The sequence below is a fragment of the Rhinatrema bivittatum genome, chromosome 2, assembly GCF_901001135.1.
Source record: "Rhinatrema bivittatum chromosome 2, aRhiBiv1.1, whole genome shotgun sequence".
In the NCBI taxonomy this organism is placed as follows: Eukaryota; Metazoa; Chordata; class Amphibia; order Gymnophiona; family Rhinatrematidae; genus Rhinatrema; species Rhinatrema bivittatum.
This window is the reverse complement of record NC_042616.1, coordinates 779,066,267-779,083,341: the sequence shown is the minus strand read 5'-3', so window position 1 is coordinate 779,083,341 and position 17,075 is coordinate 779,066,267. Positions and strand designations below refer to the sequence as shown.

General features: G+C 46.5%; 1 protein-coding gene across 3 annotated transcripts in view; it reads right to left on the bottom strand.

The window, feature by feature from the left end:
* Positions 1-13,566: 13,566 nt before the first annotated feature.
* Positions 13,567-17,075, bottom strand: part of CCN4 (cellular communication network factor 4) — a 52,012-nt gene continuing 48,503 nt past the window's right edge. For 2 of the 3 annotated variants that reach the window (XM_029592055.1, XM_029592057.1), the window contains exons 4-5: positions 16,354-16,541; positions 13,567-15,274 (exon numbers count right to left, since the gene is read on the bottom strand). In XM_029592055.1, the coding sequence (XP_029447915.1) occupies positions 14,972-15,274; positions 16,354-16,541 (491 nt within the window). In that variant the 3' untranslated portion in view covers positions 13,567-14,971. Of the gene's footprint in view, positions 15,275-16,283; positions 16,542-17,075 lie in introns of all 3 variants that reach the window. The other variant, XM_029592058.1, reaches the window with a different exon arrangement.

Genomic DNA, 17,075 nt, shown 5'->3' with positions numbered 1-17,075 from the left:
CGCTCCTGCCGGCAGATCTCGGGGGGCTGTCACTCGCGCGCGTGCGCGGAGCCGCTGCTTCTCCTCCCGCTCCTGCTCGTCATCTCGGCTGCGGCCGCTCCTGCTCCTCCCACTCCTGCTTCGCGGCCGCACAGCCATTTTTTCGTCGCTGCTGCCGCCGCTACTGCTCCTCCCGTTCCTGCGGCCCCACCGCCATTTTTTTTTTCGGGCACGCACGGCTCTGACCGACGTGCTCGCCCGCACATGCGCGGTAGAGCTGCTCTCTACTGCGCATTTGCGGGCCGTCGGTCAGAGCCCATTTATAAGGTAGATGTTAAATAAATAAAAAGTACAAAGACCAGGGAACAATGAAGTTATTAGGTAATACACTTAAAACTAATTAAAAAAAATATATTTTTACTCTATGCACAATTAAGCTCTGGCATTCATTGCCAGAGGATGTGGTGAAAGCTATTAGTGCAACTGTGTGTTAAAAAAAAAAAAAAAAAGGTTTGGACAAGTTCCTGGAAGACAAACCTATAAACCATTATTAAGATGGAGTTGCAGAAGTCTACTGGGATAAGCAGCATGGAATCAGTCTATCCCTTGGGATCCTGCCAGGTACTCGTGACCTGAATTGGCCACTGTTGGAAATTGGATACTGGGCTTGATGGACCTTTAGTCTGACCCCAGTATAGGCAAATGTTTTGTTATTTTGGCAAGTGTGCTGTTTTCTGGCTAAATACACATTATTCACAATAGAAGAAACCCTTATCAGTGTGTTTGCATGTAAAGAAGGGCATCAGCAATGAAACCAAGAGAAAATGGGGAGGATAAGTCCCATCCACAGACAGAAGTGGGTTTTGAAAGCAGAGAAACAAGGAGATCCATCTTGTTGATGTTAAATACTACTTTCCCTCTCCACCTGCATGGAAGTGGACAACTGGGGAAGTATCTCTTGATATAACTAGCCAGCCCCTTACTCCCTCCTAGATATCAAAATTAGCAGATCCCCTTATTCCCTCCTAGATATCCTAGCCAGTCCTCCCTCACTCTTTCTCTCTCCTAGATATCCTAGCCAGTCCTCCCTCCCTCTCTCTCCTAGATATCCTAGCCAGTCCTCTCTCTCTCTCTCTCATAAGAACATAAGAAATTGCCATGCTGGGTCAGACCAAGGGTCCATCAAGCCCAGCATCCTGTTTCCAACAGAGGCCAAGAACCTGGCAATTACCCAAACACTAAGAAGAACTACTGATGCAATTAATAGCAGTGGCTATTCCCTAAGTATAATTAATTGCCATTAATGGACTTCTCCTCCAAGAACTTATCCAAACCTTTTTTGAATCCAGCTACACTAGAGCTTTATTGTGCATTGAGTGAAAGAATTTTCTCAGATTAGTCTTAAATGTGCTACTTGCTAACTTCATGGAATGCCCCCTGGTCCTTCTATTATTCGAAAGTGTAAATAAGTCACATCTACTCGTTCAAGACCTCTCATGATCTTAAAGACCTCTATCATATCCCCCCTCAGCCGTCTCTTCTCCAAGCTGAACAGCCCTAACCTCTTCAGCCTTTCCTCATAGGGGAGCTGTTCCATCCCCTTTATCATTTTGGTTGCCCTTCTCTGTACCTTCTCCATTGCAACTATATCTTTTTTCAGATGCGGCGACCAGAAATTGTACACAGTATTCAAGGTGCGGTCTCACCATGGAGCGATACAGAGGCATTATGACACTTTCCATTCTATTAACCATTCCCTTCCTAATAATTCCTAACATTCTGTTTGCCTTTTTGACTGCTGCAGCACACTGAGCTGACTATTTTAAAGTATTATCCACTATGATGCCTAGATCTTTTTCCTGGGTGGTAGCTCCTAATATGGAACCTAACATCGTGTAACTAGAGCAAGGGTTATTTTTCCCTATATGCAACACCTTGCACTTGTTCTAGATATCCTAGCCAGTCCTCTCTCTCTCTCTCCTAGATGTTATGATTGTGGACCCTTGGGCCAGCTGAGACTGTAGATGGTATACTGTGGGAACCCACAGGAGGCGTCACAGCAGGGAGGCAGTGCTAAAGATACTATGGAGATGACTTCACCACTGGAAGTCTGCAGTCCCCCCAGGAGGAGCCCCTAAGAACCCAGACCTCTTGGACTTAGGCGGGACCCTATGCGACCAAGGATCCAGGCAGTGGCCAAGAGATGGATGATGAGGCTGGCTGAGCCCAGGAGGCTGGAAGGATCTTCACCCTAGGAAGCCCATGGCTACCCCGGGAGGAGCCCAAGCCACTGACACTTAGGAGAATCCTCTGGGCCAGCAAGAACCGGATACCTGAGGTAGTGGAAGAGGCTGAAGACAAGAGTCCAAGAATGAAGCTGGGTCAGAAGCCAGAAGAGACGATCCAGGATCCAAAGCAGCAACTAGAAACTCGGCGAACTGAGAGAACCTCATTGCAAGGCCCTGTCCTAGTGAAGCTGCAGCATCTGAAATCATCCAGGGCGTCGTCTTTGATTTTCCCACGCTGGCCCCTTTAAAGTTTCAGCCCCTGGGTGCGTGCCTAGGGGGCGGGGCCAAGCGTGTCGGGTCGGTGGCATCTCCCTCACACAGGGAGAGCCACGGCAGGCTGCATATCGGGCCTATGTGGCCGAAGAGAAGTCCGTGCGGGCCAGGCCGGCCCCGATGTAGGAGGAGGGACTGGAGCACTGCCCAGTCCCGTAACACTAGATATCATAGCTAGCAGCCCCCTCCCCCCTACTCCCTCATAGATATCCTAGCCAGTCCCCCCTCTCTCTCCTAGATATAATAGCCAATCTCCCCCCCCCCCTTATTCCCTCCTAGATATCATAGCTAGTGGCCCTCTCCCCTTACTCTCTCCTAGCTAGCAGCCCACTCCCTCATAGATAGGCCCCCTTACTCCTATTTTTTTTTTTTTGTTTTGTAAAGGTGGTGCTGGGACATTGACGTGGCAGTATTGGACAAGCTGCCTGAGATTTGTGACTGGATTCTTGCTAAAAACTTTCTCTTTGGCACATTATTTTCTTTTTCAAATGTATTTTTGTAATTACATTTTGTTCTTGTAAAAGTCTAAAGGAACTACTGCTTCCTCTTTCAGGAGGGGGTGTATGGAATTACAATGCCTGCACTTCGAGGCTTGTAATTTGATCTATATTCTGCTTTTTGGCCCTTCAAAGCAGATTACATTCAGGCACTGTGGGCATTTCCCTATCCCCCAGAGGGCTTAAGATCTAACGGGCTGCTGCAATGTTGGCTCGCAAAAAAACCGGCACTTGTGATTGGGCACTCAATCTCCTAATGCGCACCCTGCCAGCTCTCCTGGGCAAGCAATTCGTTGTTTAAATGAGGGGTTTCGCTAAAAGAGAGAGGCGCTAAGGAAAATTGGCATTGGGCCGCTGTCAGTGCGGGCTGGGAAAACGGAGGCTCAACATTGCATTTTATTTGTATTTTTTTTTTTTTTTACTTCAATCTGCTTTCTGTGGTTCCTCCTACTTTAGCGTCGCCGCGATACTGAGTGGAGGAATCACGGAACGCAGGAATTTCTTTCTTTTCCCAGTGGGCCCTTGAGCGCAGCCTGCCCTCTTAAGCCAGTCCCCTGAAACTTGCATCCTCATAAAGGGCGCATTGGCTGCCTGGGAAATTTTTTGAATCGCGGGGATTAGCTAATAGCCTCACATCCAGGGGATTTACATGTGGTGAGCGCCATCGGCTACGCGCCTTTTGGACGTCCCACTCCCCGTATGGCGTCGGGGATAATGGACGGGTGTCCAAAATGCGCGTCCAGTCGCGTGTTAAGCAGAGCACGGTCTTGCATCGGCCTGTAAGTTTGTACCTGAGGCAATGGAGAGTAAAGCGACTCCTTAAACAGTCTGTGCACTGCACTTCCACAAAGGGGATTTTGGATTTTTTTCTCTTTAATTTTTTTTATAGCTGGCTGCTGTATAGTAGACGTGGAATGGGACGGTTTGCCAAAAAACTTTGTTTCCCTGTTGGAAAATTATAAGAGCTGTTACTATTTGTGGTGTTGTAAACCAAAAAGTCTGAGGCTTTTTTTTTTTTTTTTTTTATAGTCAAAAAGGCAGGGATGTGAGTAAACCCTCATTAAAGAATGCAATATGAATTGTGTTAACATAATGGCATTTATTGTTGCAGTAACCTAATTAAAATAAATTGGGAGGAGGGGGGAATGGGTTCATGGCGCTGTGGCTCATTTCCTGTTTTCACTGCTGAGTTATCTGAGAATAGTATTTTAAAAAAAAAAAAATCACTGTCCCTCCCTACGGAGGGAGTCTTGGTAAGAGAGGATTAGTTTGTGTCATTAAGGGGTATTGTGTGTAGAGTGAGGAGGGGGGAAAAATGCATATTATCCATTTCAGAATAAGGCTGTAAGATAACAAAATGTGAAAAAAGTGAAGGGGGTCTGACTACTTTGTGAAAGGGTGCCTGCCCCAGCGAGCCTACAATCGAAATGGGTCCCTGAGCCAAGGGGAGATAAAGCCACTTTGCCCAGGGTCCCAAACAATGCAGTGGGAGAAGAACATAAGAAATTGCCATGCTGGGTCAGACCAAGGGTCCATCAAGCCCAGCATCCTGTTTCCAACAGAGGCCAAAACCAGGCCACAAGATCCTGGCAATTACCCAAACACTAAGAAGATCCCATGCTACTGATGCAATTAATAGCAGTGGCTATTCCCTAAGTATAATTGATTAATAGCCATTAATGGACTCCTCCTCCAATAACTTATCCAAACCTTTTTTGAGCCCAGCTATACTGCACTAACCACATCCTCTGGCAACAAATTCCAGAGCTTTATTGTGCGTTGAGTGAAAAAGAATTTTTTCCGATTAGTCTTAAATGTGCTACTTGCTAACTTCATGAATGCCCCCTAGTCCTTCTATTATTCAAAAGTGAAAAGAACCGAGTCACATCTACTCGTTCAAGACCCCTCATGATCTTAAAGACCTCTATCATATCCCCCCTCAGCTGTCTCTTCTCCAAGCTGAACAGCCCTAATCTCTTCAGCCTTTCCTCATAGGGGAGCTGTTCCATCCCCTTTATCATTTTGGTTGCCCTTCTCTGTACCTTCTCCATCGCAATTATATCTTTTTTTGAGATGCGGCGACCAGAATTGTACACAGTATTCAAGGTGTGGTCTCACCATGGAGCGATTATAGAGGCATTATGACATTTTCCGTTTTATTAACCATTCCCTTCCTAATAATTCCTAACATTCTATTTGGACTTGAATCCTGGTTCTCGGCCCCTTACTCTTAAGCTCGTGAGTTGACTGATAAAATAATTTCCCTAAGATCAGGGTAGTGTCTGCCTCTAGCAAATGCAGGATTCTTGCTACCCAGCCTTTGAAATTCCCGACTGGGATAGTGTCTCCTTCTTTTGCGAGTCATCTCTCAAGCTGTTGTGTTAGCTGCAGGGTTGGGGTTTCAGAGAACTTCCCGCCCCGTCTGCAGGTGGTGGCACCACCCATGTAACTTTGCCTGCAGTGGCCAGAGGCCTTTTGCCTCTAACCCTACCCCTGCTTCAGAAAATTCAAGGGCGCCTCCTTTGTTTATTTACCCCCCCCCCCCCACCCCATGAATGAGCTGCAGGGGCCGTGTGTCCAGCTATTCTTGAATAATTTCAAAGGGGAAAGAGTGCACGTAACTTTCGCTTTGAAAACTGAAGTTTGTTTGAGGATTGTGCTATGCTGTGATGCATAATAGTTTAACTTGAAACACATTAAAAATAACAAACATTTGTTTTGTCTGATCCCTCATGTTTCTTAAAATGCTACATATCTTACAAATTCTGCCAGGGTATGTAAACTGTGAGTATATGTGTGTGTGTATATTTGTGTGTGTCCGCAACTCATTGTATGAATGGAAATGGGCCACAGCTCAAAAGGTTTGCTCAGTGCTGCCCTAATGTATACACACATGAGAGCTTTATGTGCACACTGCCTCAGTCATATGCACATTTATCTCATGGATATTCATTAGGGGGTATCCTGACAGCCCACCCTGTTTGTGGCCCTCAAGGACTGGAGTGAACAGCACTGCTGTACAGGATGGGTGAGGACTAGCCCAGTGGTTGCCAACCAGTCCTGGGGGGGGGACGACTCCCCCTCCCCCTCCCCCTCCCCCTACCCCTACCCAGTCAGGCTTTCAGGAATGAGTCTGCTTGAAAAGCTTGGTACGCCCTTCCTGCACTGCATGCACATTTATTGTATGCATATTCATTCTGGAGATACTGAACTGGCTGGAGGTCCCCCAGGCCCGTTTAGGGAACCACTGGAGCAGCCACATCAACTGTAGCTATAAGATTTGCATTATAAAACCAGTGAACCTACAGCTTTCAAAATAGTTGTTGGACAAGAGGAACGTCTTGGACTATGGAAATGGAAAGCTGCAACGTGAAAAATCTGCTGCCCTTTCTGAAACAAAACACATGAAAACTGTCCGTCCGTTCATAAATGAATTTTCTGCCTTGTGGAAGACCCATCATCTACTACTTTTTAGCAGAGCTAGCTCTCATAAATCCGTCTTGACTAGGGATACATATCTGGTTTAAAAAGCTAGCCAACCTATGGAAACTATAATATTTAACCATGAACTATCAGCCAGTGCCTCATATGTCCATGCCACAGCTACGGAAAGCCATAAAAGGAGAGTCAAAGCCAGAAAGGGGAGATAGAGAGAGCCCTGTGCTAGCACAACTCCCTCCCCACAGGCCAGGCAATGACCTAGCAGCTCTCTCCCACACAGGTTCGCTCCCCATGTGCTCAGTTTGCACTTCAATTTTTGTCTGCACTGTTGTATTTATACTTCATGGAGTCTATTCTGTATCTGTAGAGGGTCGCTCTGTGTTCTGCATGTGCGACTATAGTGACAAATTCTGCTAGTATGTAAATTTTTTTATTTAGGAATCTAGAGCAGCCTGCCTTCTATTTTCCCAATAGGAGGTGCATGGCTATTCTAGTTTCCGTAGGCTAAATATTTGAGTCCTGGGAGTCAGAGCTGTTCTTATGTGGAATGTTTGCTGAGCATGCATTTCTGCAGGGTGTTTGGTTTCAGGTAGTGGAGAAAATTTGTGGCGTTCATTACTAAGGGGACACCAGAATAGGAGTATATTTATTTTGTATGCTGAGTCTTAGCTGTGCTCCGCACCTGTTTGGGGAATTTCTGTGGATATGGAGTGCATGGAAGTGTAGGGTTTATATTGAAATTCTGGTTTATCATGAATGGGCCCCAGATTTCACTCCCGTGTACAAGAATTGGTTGAATGATGCTATCAAACAATTTTAATGGTATTTTTACTGGGTGGGGGAAACTGGCCAGGGTTACATAGAAGGATCTTATGACTTCTTGTAGTGACTTTTCTAGCCAGTTTAAAAGGGGGGGGGGGGGGTTTGATGCATGGAAAGGTGCCTATACTGCCTCAGTAGCAGCAAACAGATGACTCTGTTTGAGAAGTTTTACCTTGAGTGTATTTAGCAATTAAATAAGTAAATGCTACCTGGGTTTTTATTCTTGGTGGGGGAGGGCACCAATTTCAGCTTTAGCACAGGGGCCAGTTAGCCTAGAGCCGGCCCTGGACGGTAGCACGAGACAGATAAGGGGATGACACCCTCTCCGGGGGGCTTTGGCGCCTGGCTCCTGCTGGTGCAATGGATTTAATATATTGTTAAAGCTTCCTCTGTGCTTATGGCCAGGGACACAAGAACACTTAGACTCAGTAAAAGTATAATGTATTTTTTTATTAGTCAATATAAGTGTTCTCGGGAGATGCTGGGTACTGGGTGCCCTTCGTCTTACAATCTGACCAGCAGCTCCTCGTATACAGAAAGTGTTCCTTGTTTTATAGATAACATTCAAATACAGGGTAGAAGGTTCTAGAGACTTGCATGACTGCCCAAAGGATCATTTACATAAGTTGTGATGTCAACTGCATGATTAAATCATCGCTAACTATCCTGATTGGCTTCCCAGGATGTGTAGCCCATTTCCCATGACTTTCTTTGTTCTGGTAAACTCTTACTGGTCAAGACAATCAACACGTCTGTAACTGTGTGGATTACAAACTCCTGAGAATAGTGCCTGAAGCTCCCCTGTGGTGACTCTATGAATAGACATCACCTGTCTGGTGCCAGCTTGCCTCCACAGATATCCAGGGACATTCTGTAAGTCACTCAGAGTCCATTCAGCCCAGGCAGGCCAAAGACACGCAGAGGGTTCTGGGGATTTCCTTCTCCATTTTGGTCTTCTGTGTTCAGGCATACTTCTCAATATTAAACAGTTAAAGGATGAGGCTCAAGCTCAAAGAGTAAGACTATCCAGACTATTACCCATTTCACTTTACCTGATCGCCACAATTTGTGATGGAACAGTACAGGTAATCAGGGGTGTAGGAATGGAATTTGTTGGGGATGAAGAATCTTCTTGTGGACCCTATCCCTCATGCCTACATTTTTGTTGATGTCAATGACCTTTTCGATGGCTGAAGGCCAAAATGTGTCTTTTAATTCCTATAAGCCTCAAGATTTGGTAAGATTTGTGATATTACTCTGGCAAATGCAATTCATCCCCAACTCTTGGCTTTTGTGTTTGGTGTCACTGAACCTGGGTCACCTCTAACATAGAAACAATATTAAGCTCTTCGATCAGAGCAGATGAGTCACCCACCTTTACTGGGTGCTGGCTATGGCAGTTACTGAACCAGTAGATGATAAACCAGATTTATTCCTGTTTTGCAACATTGGAAAAGAATGGCCTAAATCTGACCCTGTGGCAGGTCTTCTCCAACGTAGCCTGGTCAGCCCAGGATAGCCATAATGAACATCTTTAAGGCCCCTTTCCCTTACTTACCGTGAGCCATCCGTTAATCATGCAGTGGTATATTCCAGGCACTTCAATTAGGTGATTTCATGTGTGCTTTGCCAGCAGGGGTCAAAGGGGGATCAAGCTGAACGTTCTGTGGCGTTAGGCCCAGGAGGAACTTGTGGGAAGAGTCCTGCGTTGGTCTTCGCCAGGAACAGAGTGTGAAAGGAGCAGTGTTGCTGTTCTGAGCGATCTTTGCCCAGTCCGTCTGGGCAAAGATCAGATTTTCTTCACGTATCAGATCAGTGTGAGTCAGTCCCTTAGCTTCCTAAACTTTATGATGTAGGAACAGTGAATAATTGGGATTGGGAAGATCATGCTTGGGATACATCTGCAGTCATGCTCCGGTGGGAGGATCGTAAAAATCCTCAGGGGTCAAATTAGTGGCCTAGTTCAATTTAAGCAATTGGTTTGGAAATAAATGTGAATGGTCCTGATGCAGATCCCAAGCAAGGGAGCAGCTATTTTGCAGAGAGTCTGCAGTGGGAAGCAGAGGAATAGAGGGAGAGGAGAAAAAGTGCCACTGAAGGCAAACTTCTGTAATTATTGCTACACATTCTTCCTCTGAATAACGGGAACGTCCTTTCCACCTTCCTGCACATTCACTTGGAATAGACTCCCTAAGTCCGTGTGTCATGCTTCCTCTCTGCCTTTATTCAAATTCAGTCTAAAGCCCCTCCTTTTAAATCTTAACACCTGGTTCTTCTGCCCATAACCTTGTTGGTTTTCACCCTTTTTCATAATAAATGAAACCTCCTTAGGTCTGTTATTTGTCCTGTTTTCTGTCTTGAATCTACTCTAAACTCTACAGCCAAGGGACTGTCCCTTATTTGTATTTATATGGTGCTGCATATATTGAGTAGTGCTATGCAAATTAGTAGTAGGAGGGAGAGTACAATTTGTGGTACAGTTAGACTTAAGGTGAAGTGCTTCCTTCCCCACTGGAAACCCATGAAGATTCATCTTGACCCTTGACTGGAATAGCAGACACAAGATAAATCTGCATCCTTTGGAGGCCCAGGGCATGGTAACTTGTTTCCTGCGTAGGCATTGTGGGATTCCTCGGACAGGTTTGGAAAGCCCTGCACCGGCTTTCCTAACGCGCGCCCAACCACCTATCTCGGGAGTGCGATGCAGTAGGCTAATAAGCCACTGCATTAAAAAGGAGGCGCTAGGGGAAATTGTGCTTCCCTCTCACCTCCTTGGCATCGGGCACCCAGGAGAAGTGGCTGGATAAGTTCTTGGAGGAGAAGTCCATTACCTGCTATTAAGTTCACTTACGGCTCGATCCAGTAAGGCCGCGGTAAAAACAGTGCGGTAGTGTCAGGCGCACCCTTCCTCCCCGCACGCACAGTTCTCTTAACTAACTCCCCGATACTCTCCTCTAATCGCATGCAAATGCATGCCGCGGCTTTAAAGCGGTAGGGAAGGGTTATGGCCGCGTAACCCATTTTACTGTATAGGCGCTTAATACAGCGCCTATACAGTAACCTGGGTGCGCTGGTACCTGTCGAAATGACAGGTACCAGGAAGTGTAAAAATCAAAATTTGTAAATACCTGTCGGAGGGCCGCGTGGGTCCAGGCGGCCGGCGGGATCCGGGGGGCCGGTGGTCGCGTGTTAAATCTAGGCCGCGGGCGGGTGGGCGCGGCGGCAGCGGCGGCGGGGGGACACGCGTTAGTTCGAGACGGCCGGCGGGCGGCGGGTGGTCGCGTGTTAAATCTAGGCCGGGTCCGCACAGGCGCGCATTCATTCATTCACTGCCGGTGGGGGCTGCCGGAGAGGCAACCCCCACCGGCAGTGAATGAATTCATTCATCCAGGCGGAGGAGCCGGCTGCTTTCGCCACCGGCTCCTCCGCCTGGATGAATGAATTCATTCACTGCCGGTGGGGGTTGCCTCTCCGGCAGCCCCCACCGGCAGTGAATGAATGAATGCGCGCCTGTTCAGCGTTCAGCGATACAGTCGTGCAATTGGGTAGGGTAGGCAGCAGCGGGGTGCGGGGGTGGCAGCGAGATCCGGGGAGCCAGCAGCGGCAGCATGATCGATCGCGCAGGCAGGTAGGTGGCAAAGTAAAGATGGCCGCCTGCACGGGAAAATCGTGCAATTGGCCGCTGAAGACGTGACGTCACACCCCGTGACGCCAAACGTCATGACGTCACGTCTTCAGCGGCCAATTGCACGATTTTCCCGTGCAGGCGGCCATCTTTACTTTGCCACCTACCTGCCTGCGCGATCGATCATGCTGCCGCTGCTGGCTCCCCGGATCTCGCTGCCACCCCCGGACCCCGCTGCTGCCTACCCGCCGCTCCTGGATCCTGCCGCTGCCCCCCCGGACCCGCTGCTGCCTACCCGCCGCTCCCGGATCCTGCTGCCGCCCCCCCCCCCCCCCCCCCCGCTGCTGACCCGCCCGTGCGATTTTGGCGCTCATCCAGGGAGGGAGGGAGGAAGGGAGAAGGGACTACCGGATGCCGCTGATGGCTGCCCGCCGCCCACCGGCCGCCTGGACCCACGGCCCTCCGACAGGTATTTAAAATTGTTTTATTTTTTTATATAACACACAGGTATTTTTGTTTTTTACACTTTTTAAACTTTTTTTAGCAGGCCCGAGCCTTGCTACTTTTTCGTTTGTTTTTTTTTGCCCTGGTCCCGTCCGGTCTCCTGCAGCCCCGTCCGGTCCGGACGGGGCTGCAGGAGACCGGACGGGACCAGGGCGGGTAAGCAATGTTTTTACCCTACACTACACTACACTAACTCCTACTAGGGGGAGGCGGTAAAGTAGCAGGTTAAGGCCGCGGCAGAACAGCGGGTTAGGGAGGAGATAATATCAGCGCCCGTTACAGTATCGCAGGGGAATAGATAATTCCTTCATTATACAGCTTTTTCGTTCATTTACATGCCGGGTGCGGAAAGGGTTATGCGTCTGTTTTCAGAAGCGATACGGACGCGTGAAACTGGAGACTGTATCGCCGAACTGCCTTGCGCGCCCGAATTGTGCGCTACGAGCACGTTACAGACGGGCAATCCTCGAGCGGACGATACTGGATCGAGCTGATAGAGAATAGCCACTGCCATTAGCAATGGTTACATGGAATAGACTTAGTGTTTGGGTACTTGCCAGGTTCTTATGGCCTGGATTGGCCACTGTTGGAAACAGGATGCTGGGCTTGATGGACCCTTGGTCTGACCCAGTATGGCATTTTCTTATGTTCTGTGCGCAGGTTAGGAAAACAGCTGCTTGATTTTACGAGTGTCAGTTTTTTCATAACCTCACCGCTGTAAAGACTTATTTTTTACATATTTTTTTTCATGTTGCTGTTTTCTGTGGTTCCTTCGACTTACTATCACCATTATATTAAGTCGGAGGAACCATAGTAAAGAAGACTTTTCTGTTTTTCTGTTCCACTATTGGGGCTTCGCAACACTTAACGCCAGCTCCGGCATTAATTTTTGAGGGTTAAAATGTGCGCCCGACACGCATATTTTTTCTTTTACATCAGGGTACTAGCTAACAGCCTCATCACCTGAAAATGCTATTAGCTACGCCCTGGTCTGGTCACATGTTTTGGACGTGCTGATCCACTTATTGCATCAGGGATTATGGAGGTGCATGTCCAACCACGCGTTAACCTGTGCGCCAGCCTGAGCACAGGGTATTGCATTGGCCTAAAAGGGTTGAAGGCTGAGGGCAGATTCTACAAGACTACACAGCCCTCACAATAGTTACAAGAATATAAGACCAGGGGTGGGAAATACACACACAACCCAGGGCTAAGCAACAGGGGAATATAAATAAATCAAGTTGAGCCAGTGGAAAAGAAGGTTTCCAAAAGAGCAAGAGAGGCTGGCCCTGGGTGAGGCTTCAGCAGAGAAAGGAACCAAGCTGTGCCCAAGCTTGCCACACCCCAAGGTCTGGAAAAAGACAAAAGCGTATGAGCAGAGGAGGGAAGAGGAAGAACAACACTGGAGAACTCCTGGTCAGCCAGAGGGGCGTTTGCGCATGAGATGGAAGACCTTGAAGGAAGGGGAACCTAGCTAACTGCCAGACACGGGGGAAAACAGCTCCTGAAACATGGGGTGCTGAAGGAAGTCGGGAGGAAGCCTTAAGCTGACCAAGAGTAATTTGCCCAAAAGGGCACCCAAGAAGGGATCCCCTAGCTTCAAGCCTCCTAAGCCCCATGTTTTTAGTTAGCGCAAAACTGGGATTGGTTTAGAGAGGGTTGCTTCAATAAATCATCAGGATTTGGGTTTGTCAGATCTTTTTTTGAAGTTACAGAAGTTTATCTAGATCCTATCTATCCACACATCTTTGAGGCTGAAGTGACTGTATATATATGTAATTGCAGATACAATTGATAATATCCTTATTGGCTATGAAGATGAACCTTAAATGATTGCAGAACAATTTCTGGTTACGTACTTTATCATTTGTAAGCAGGAAAAGGCAGAGCAGTATCTGAAAGCTAAGCATGTCCTCACCCCCCCCCACCCCCCACTGAAAGTATTCTGCTTAGCTTTTTTTTTATTCTTGTGAAGGCAGATACGCTGGAGCAGTTTATCCAAGCCCCCTGGTTGCTGGAGTACTTCGGAGTCGCTGGAGCTCTCATGATCAGGAGAACTACAATCTTTAGCAGTGATGGTAGTGATGCTACACCATGACCTTGTTTCCCCATCACATTACAGGCACCATGCAATGACTTGCCTTTCAAAATATAGGTTTATTAGTTTAGTTTTGATATGGCTTTTAACATGAAATAAATAAACAATCTGTCAAATAATATAGCAGCCCTCTGTTGAAGGTGCTGCCTTGCTTACACATGATAAGTATTTTGCCGGATGGTTCTAGACTTCAAGCTGAGGAAGGGTTACCCCTGAATACTTTTTAGAGGAGAAACTCTGATGCCTTCTTGGTTCAGTCACTAGGCCACGCTGCCCCGGAGTTGGGATGTGCATTCTTTTAAAATGAACATTGTCTATTTTGTTTTCATTTCGTAGGAACCACAAAACAAAAGAAAAAAGGCTGAAACTGTGGTTAATTTTTTGAGTTTCAGGTTACTGAGCACTAACTTGGAATTAGTGTGCACTAACCATCAAATTGGGGAAAAATGAAAAAAAACAACAACCCATTTTAAAAATGAAATCAAGCAAAGAAAGACACAAAATGAAAATCACACACACACACACACAAATTATGAAAGATGATAGTGCTATTGTGGGAAGCAGAATACTTTATGACAGTATCCATGCAGCGCAACAAGGCACTTTTGTGTAGGCTTTTTTGAAGGTTATTTATCTCTGCCTTGCTGTATTACAAAGTTAATAGCACTTTGTGCTACTCCCGTCACAGTCCAGTAAATAAGACTCACAAAGTTCAAGCTGTGCTCTCCCTGATAAAGGTTCTCTTCTGGGGACTGAAATGTCAGGCTTCCCCTCCACCCTCCCCCAAGCTGTAATAAATATTTTTTCTGTAAATTAATCTTTAGAAGCAAAGTTCAGCTTCCTGTTTCCAACAGTTTCATGATGTCATCGTCGGGGATAAAAATGCAGCCTGAGCTTCAGAAGCCACTTTCACCATGCAGTGATTTAAGAGTACACAAAAGTATTTTAATTGTGGTGAGTACCTAAGCAAATGCGACCACAAACCGATGCAATGCCAGTTCCCTGCAGATTTCGTTTGGTGTGCAGGTCATTTAAAAGGTAAGCATTTGATGTCTTCTGAGTGGTAATTTAGTCCATTATAAGTGTTCTGTCGCCGTAATGCACTTCGAAACAACTTCTGGAAAGCTGGCAATCAAAGTTCCAGTGGTATAGATGTCCCGTTTTTATATCATCCACAACAAAACGAGAACTTTTAAGGCGATGCACCTTTACTTTGTGGTAACGTAGATACAGAAATACTTCTGTGAAGCTACTGTACAGAAAAAAAAATAAAAAAAGAAGTTTGCCGTAACATTGATGTCCTGCCAGATGAAAGCTTCCCAAGAGGCAGCCTGTGGCAAACAGGTCTCTCAGCTCAAGAGACTCCACACCACCACCTCCAAGACTCCTATCGGCGTTCAGTCTCTGTAAAACCAGAGTGTGGGCCTGGCCTGCTCCAAACCTGCTAATTAGCGATTTCTGAATAGTCGTGGTAGTGGGCGAGGTCGTGAAAGAGGTCATTGGGGTTCTTCCGGCAGCCGAGATTGCAAAAGCAGGCATTAATCCACATCACGTTCCGGGAGAAGCCGCTGCCGTCCGGGCACTGGAAGCTCACCTCGATGGTCTTGGATTTGTACGGGGTGCAGCACCGGTCGTCCATGCACACACCGCAGTATTTCGGCCTGTACGAGGCCTTGCTCGTGCACCCAGACAGAGTGAAGTTCACTGGCTCGTCTTGTCTGTAAACTGCCAAGCACTGCTTCCCAGGCTAAAGGGGGGGAGAGAACGGAGATTAACAGGGGTCACACTACTACAAGCTGTTACCGTTTCCTGAATTGCACAAAGCAACATTTCAACAGCGGTCGGAGCTGGCTAGAGTTTATTTTATTCTATTTATTTAAAATTTTTCTATACCGTCGTTAAGTTAAATACCATCACAATGTCACTGGGGCATCTGGAAACTGACCTTAAATTTTTGGTTATTGATATTCTGACTCCACCCTTACGTGGGGGGAATTTTTCAGAGATTCTCACACGTAGGGAACAGAAATGGATTTTTCAGTTAAATTGTCTGGCCCCGACTGGGTTAAATAATGAAATTGAATGGTTCCATTTCCTATGACTGTATGCCTGTTTTTCTGATTGGTTGTAGTCATTCATGTTGCTCTTTCCTGATTGGTTACCTGCTTTCGCGCCATTTTACAGTTCTTTAAATTGGCGTCTCTGTAAGTACCGCTTGCTCTCCCTTTAAACCAAGCTGGACCTGAGTGAAGGTATGTGTCCCGGCGTATACATTAATTAATTGCCCTATATAGTCTTTCAGGCTATTACTATTTATTGGTCTGTTTTGATCCTAGTGGTTGAAATAACACGTTGTACTCAGTCTCTCCCGACGCAGCTCTTGGCGAAACACGGTCCATGTCGGGGGACCGGATGGAAAACCTGTATGTTTTACTAGAGCTTGTGGAGTAGTCGCCCTGAAGTACAATAAAATACTGATTACTTTAAAGCAATGAAGATTTGGACTATTTAAGTTCCTGCTCTCGATTTATTGCCTTGTGTTTATCACTTTTGATGAGCAGATGTTCTCCTCTTTTGTTTAGAGTAATATTGATAACACAACTTTCAGCATTTCAGCTAGCAATGTCCTGGGTGCTCATCGCAGAGTCGGCATGAGATATAATTATAAAGAGACCCACTGTTGGGGTTAGAGTGCACAATTCACCGTTTTTCAACTCAAGGTTCATGGGCTTTACTTATTTTCTCAGGATTCTCACCCAGGACCTTTTGCAGCTCTTTGCAGACTATGCCGGAAACCACCTGGTAACGGGAAGCTAGTGTTTGCACCTTGATATGCTTTGTGATGTCCACCTCACACGGCCGCAGGTTGCAGATCCGACGCTCCTTGCTCAGCCGGCACTCTTCATTGTCGTTCGAAATCCTGGTGGAGATGCCCATCCCACACGTTTTAGAACATGGGCTCCAGGGACTGGTCTGACCAATGCAGTTTTTGTGCCAAGATTCATTTTCTCCTCCTGTGTGGGTTACAAGCAAGAAACAAAGTGAAGTTAGGTTCTTCCAATATATTTCTAATGTGTCTTGTTTCCAAGGACAAAGCATTAGGCTCAGACAGAGGTCTCAATGGCAGCGCAGGTTGAGACCCAACTCCTGCTTAGTGGACTGTGAAGAGAGACCTTAAGAACATAAGGTTTGCTATACTGGGTCAGAGCAAAGATCCATCAAGCCTGGTATCCTGTTTCCAACAGTGGTCAATCCAGGTCACAAGGATCTCAAAAGGATACAGATTCCATGTTGCTCATCCCAGAGACAAGCAGTGGATTTCCCCAAATCCACTTTAATAGTGATTTATGGACTTTTCTTCCAGAAACTTCTCCAAACCTTATTTATTTGATTGTTTTATTCCGCTCTTTGGCACTTCAAAGTAGATTACATTCAAGTACTGTAGGTATATCCCTAAACCCAATTACACTAACAATCTTTTCCACATTCTTCAGCAACAAATTCCAGAACTTAATTATACATTGAATAAGAAAAATATTTCCTCCTAT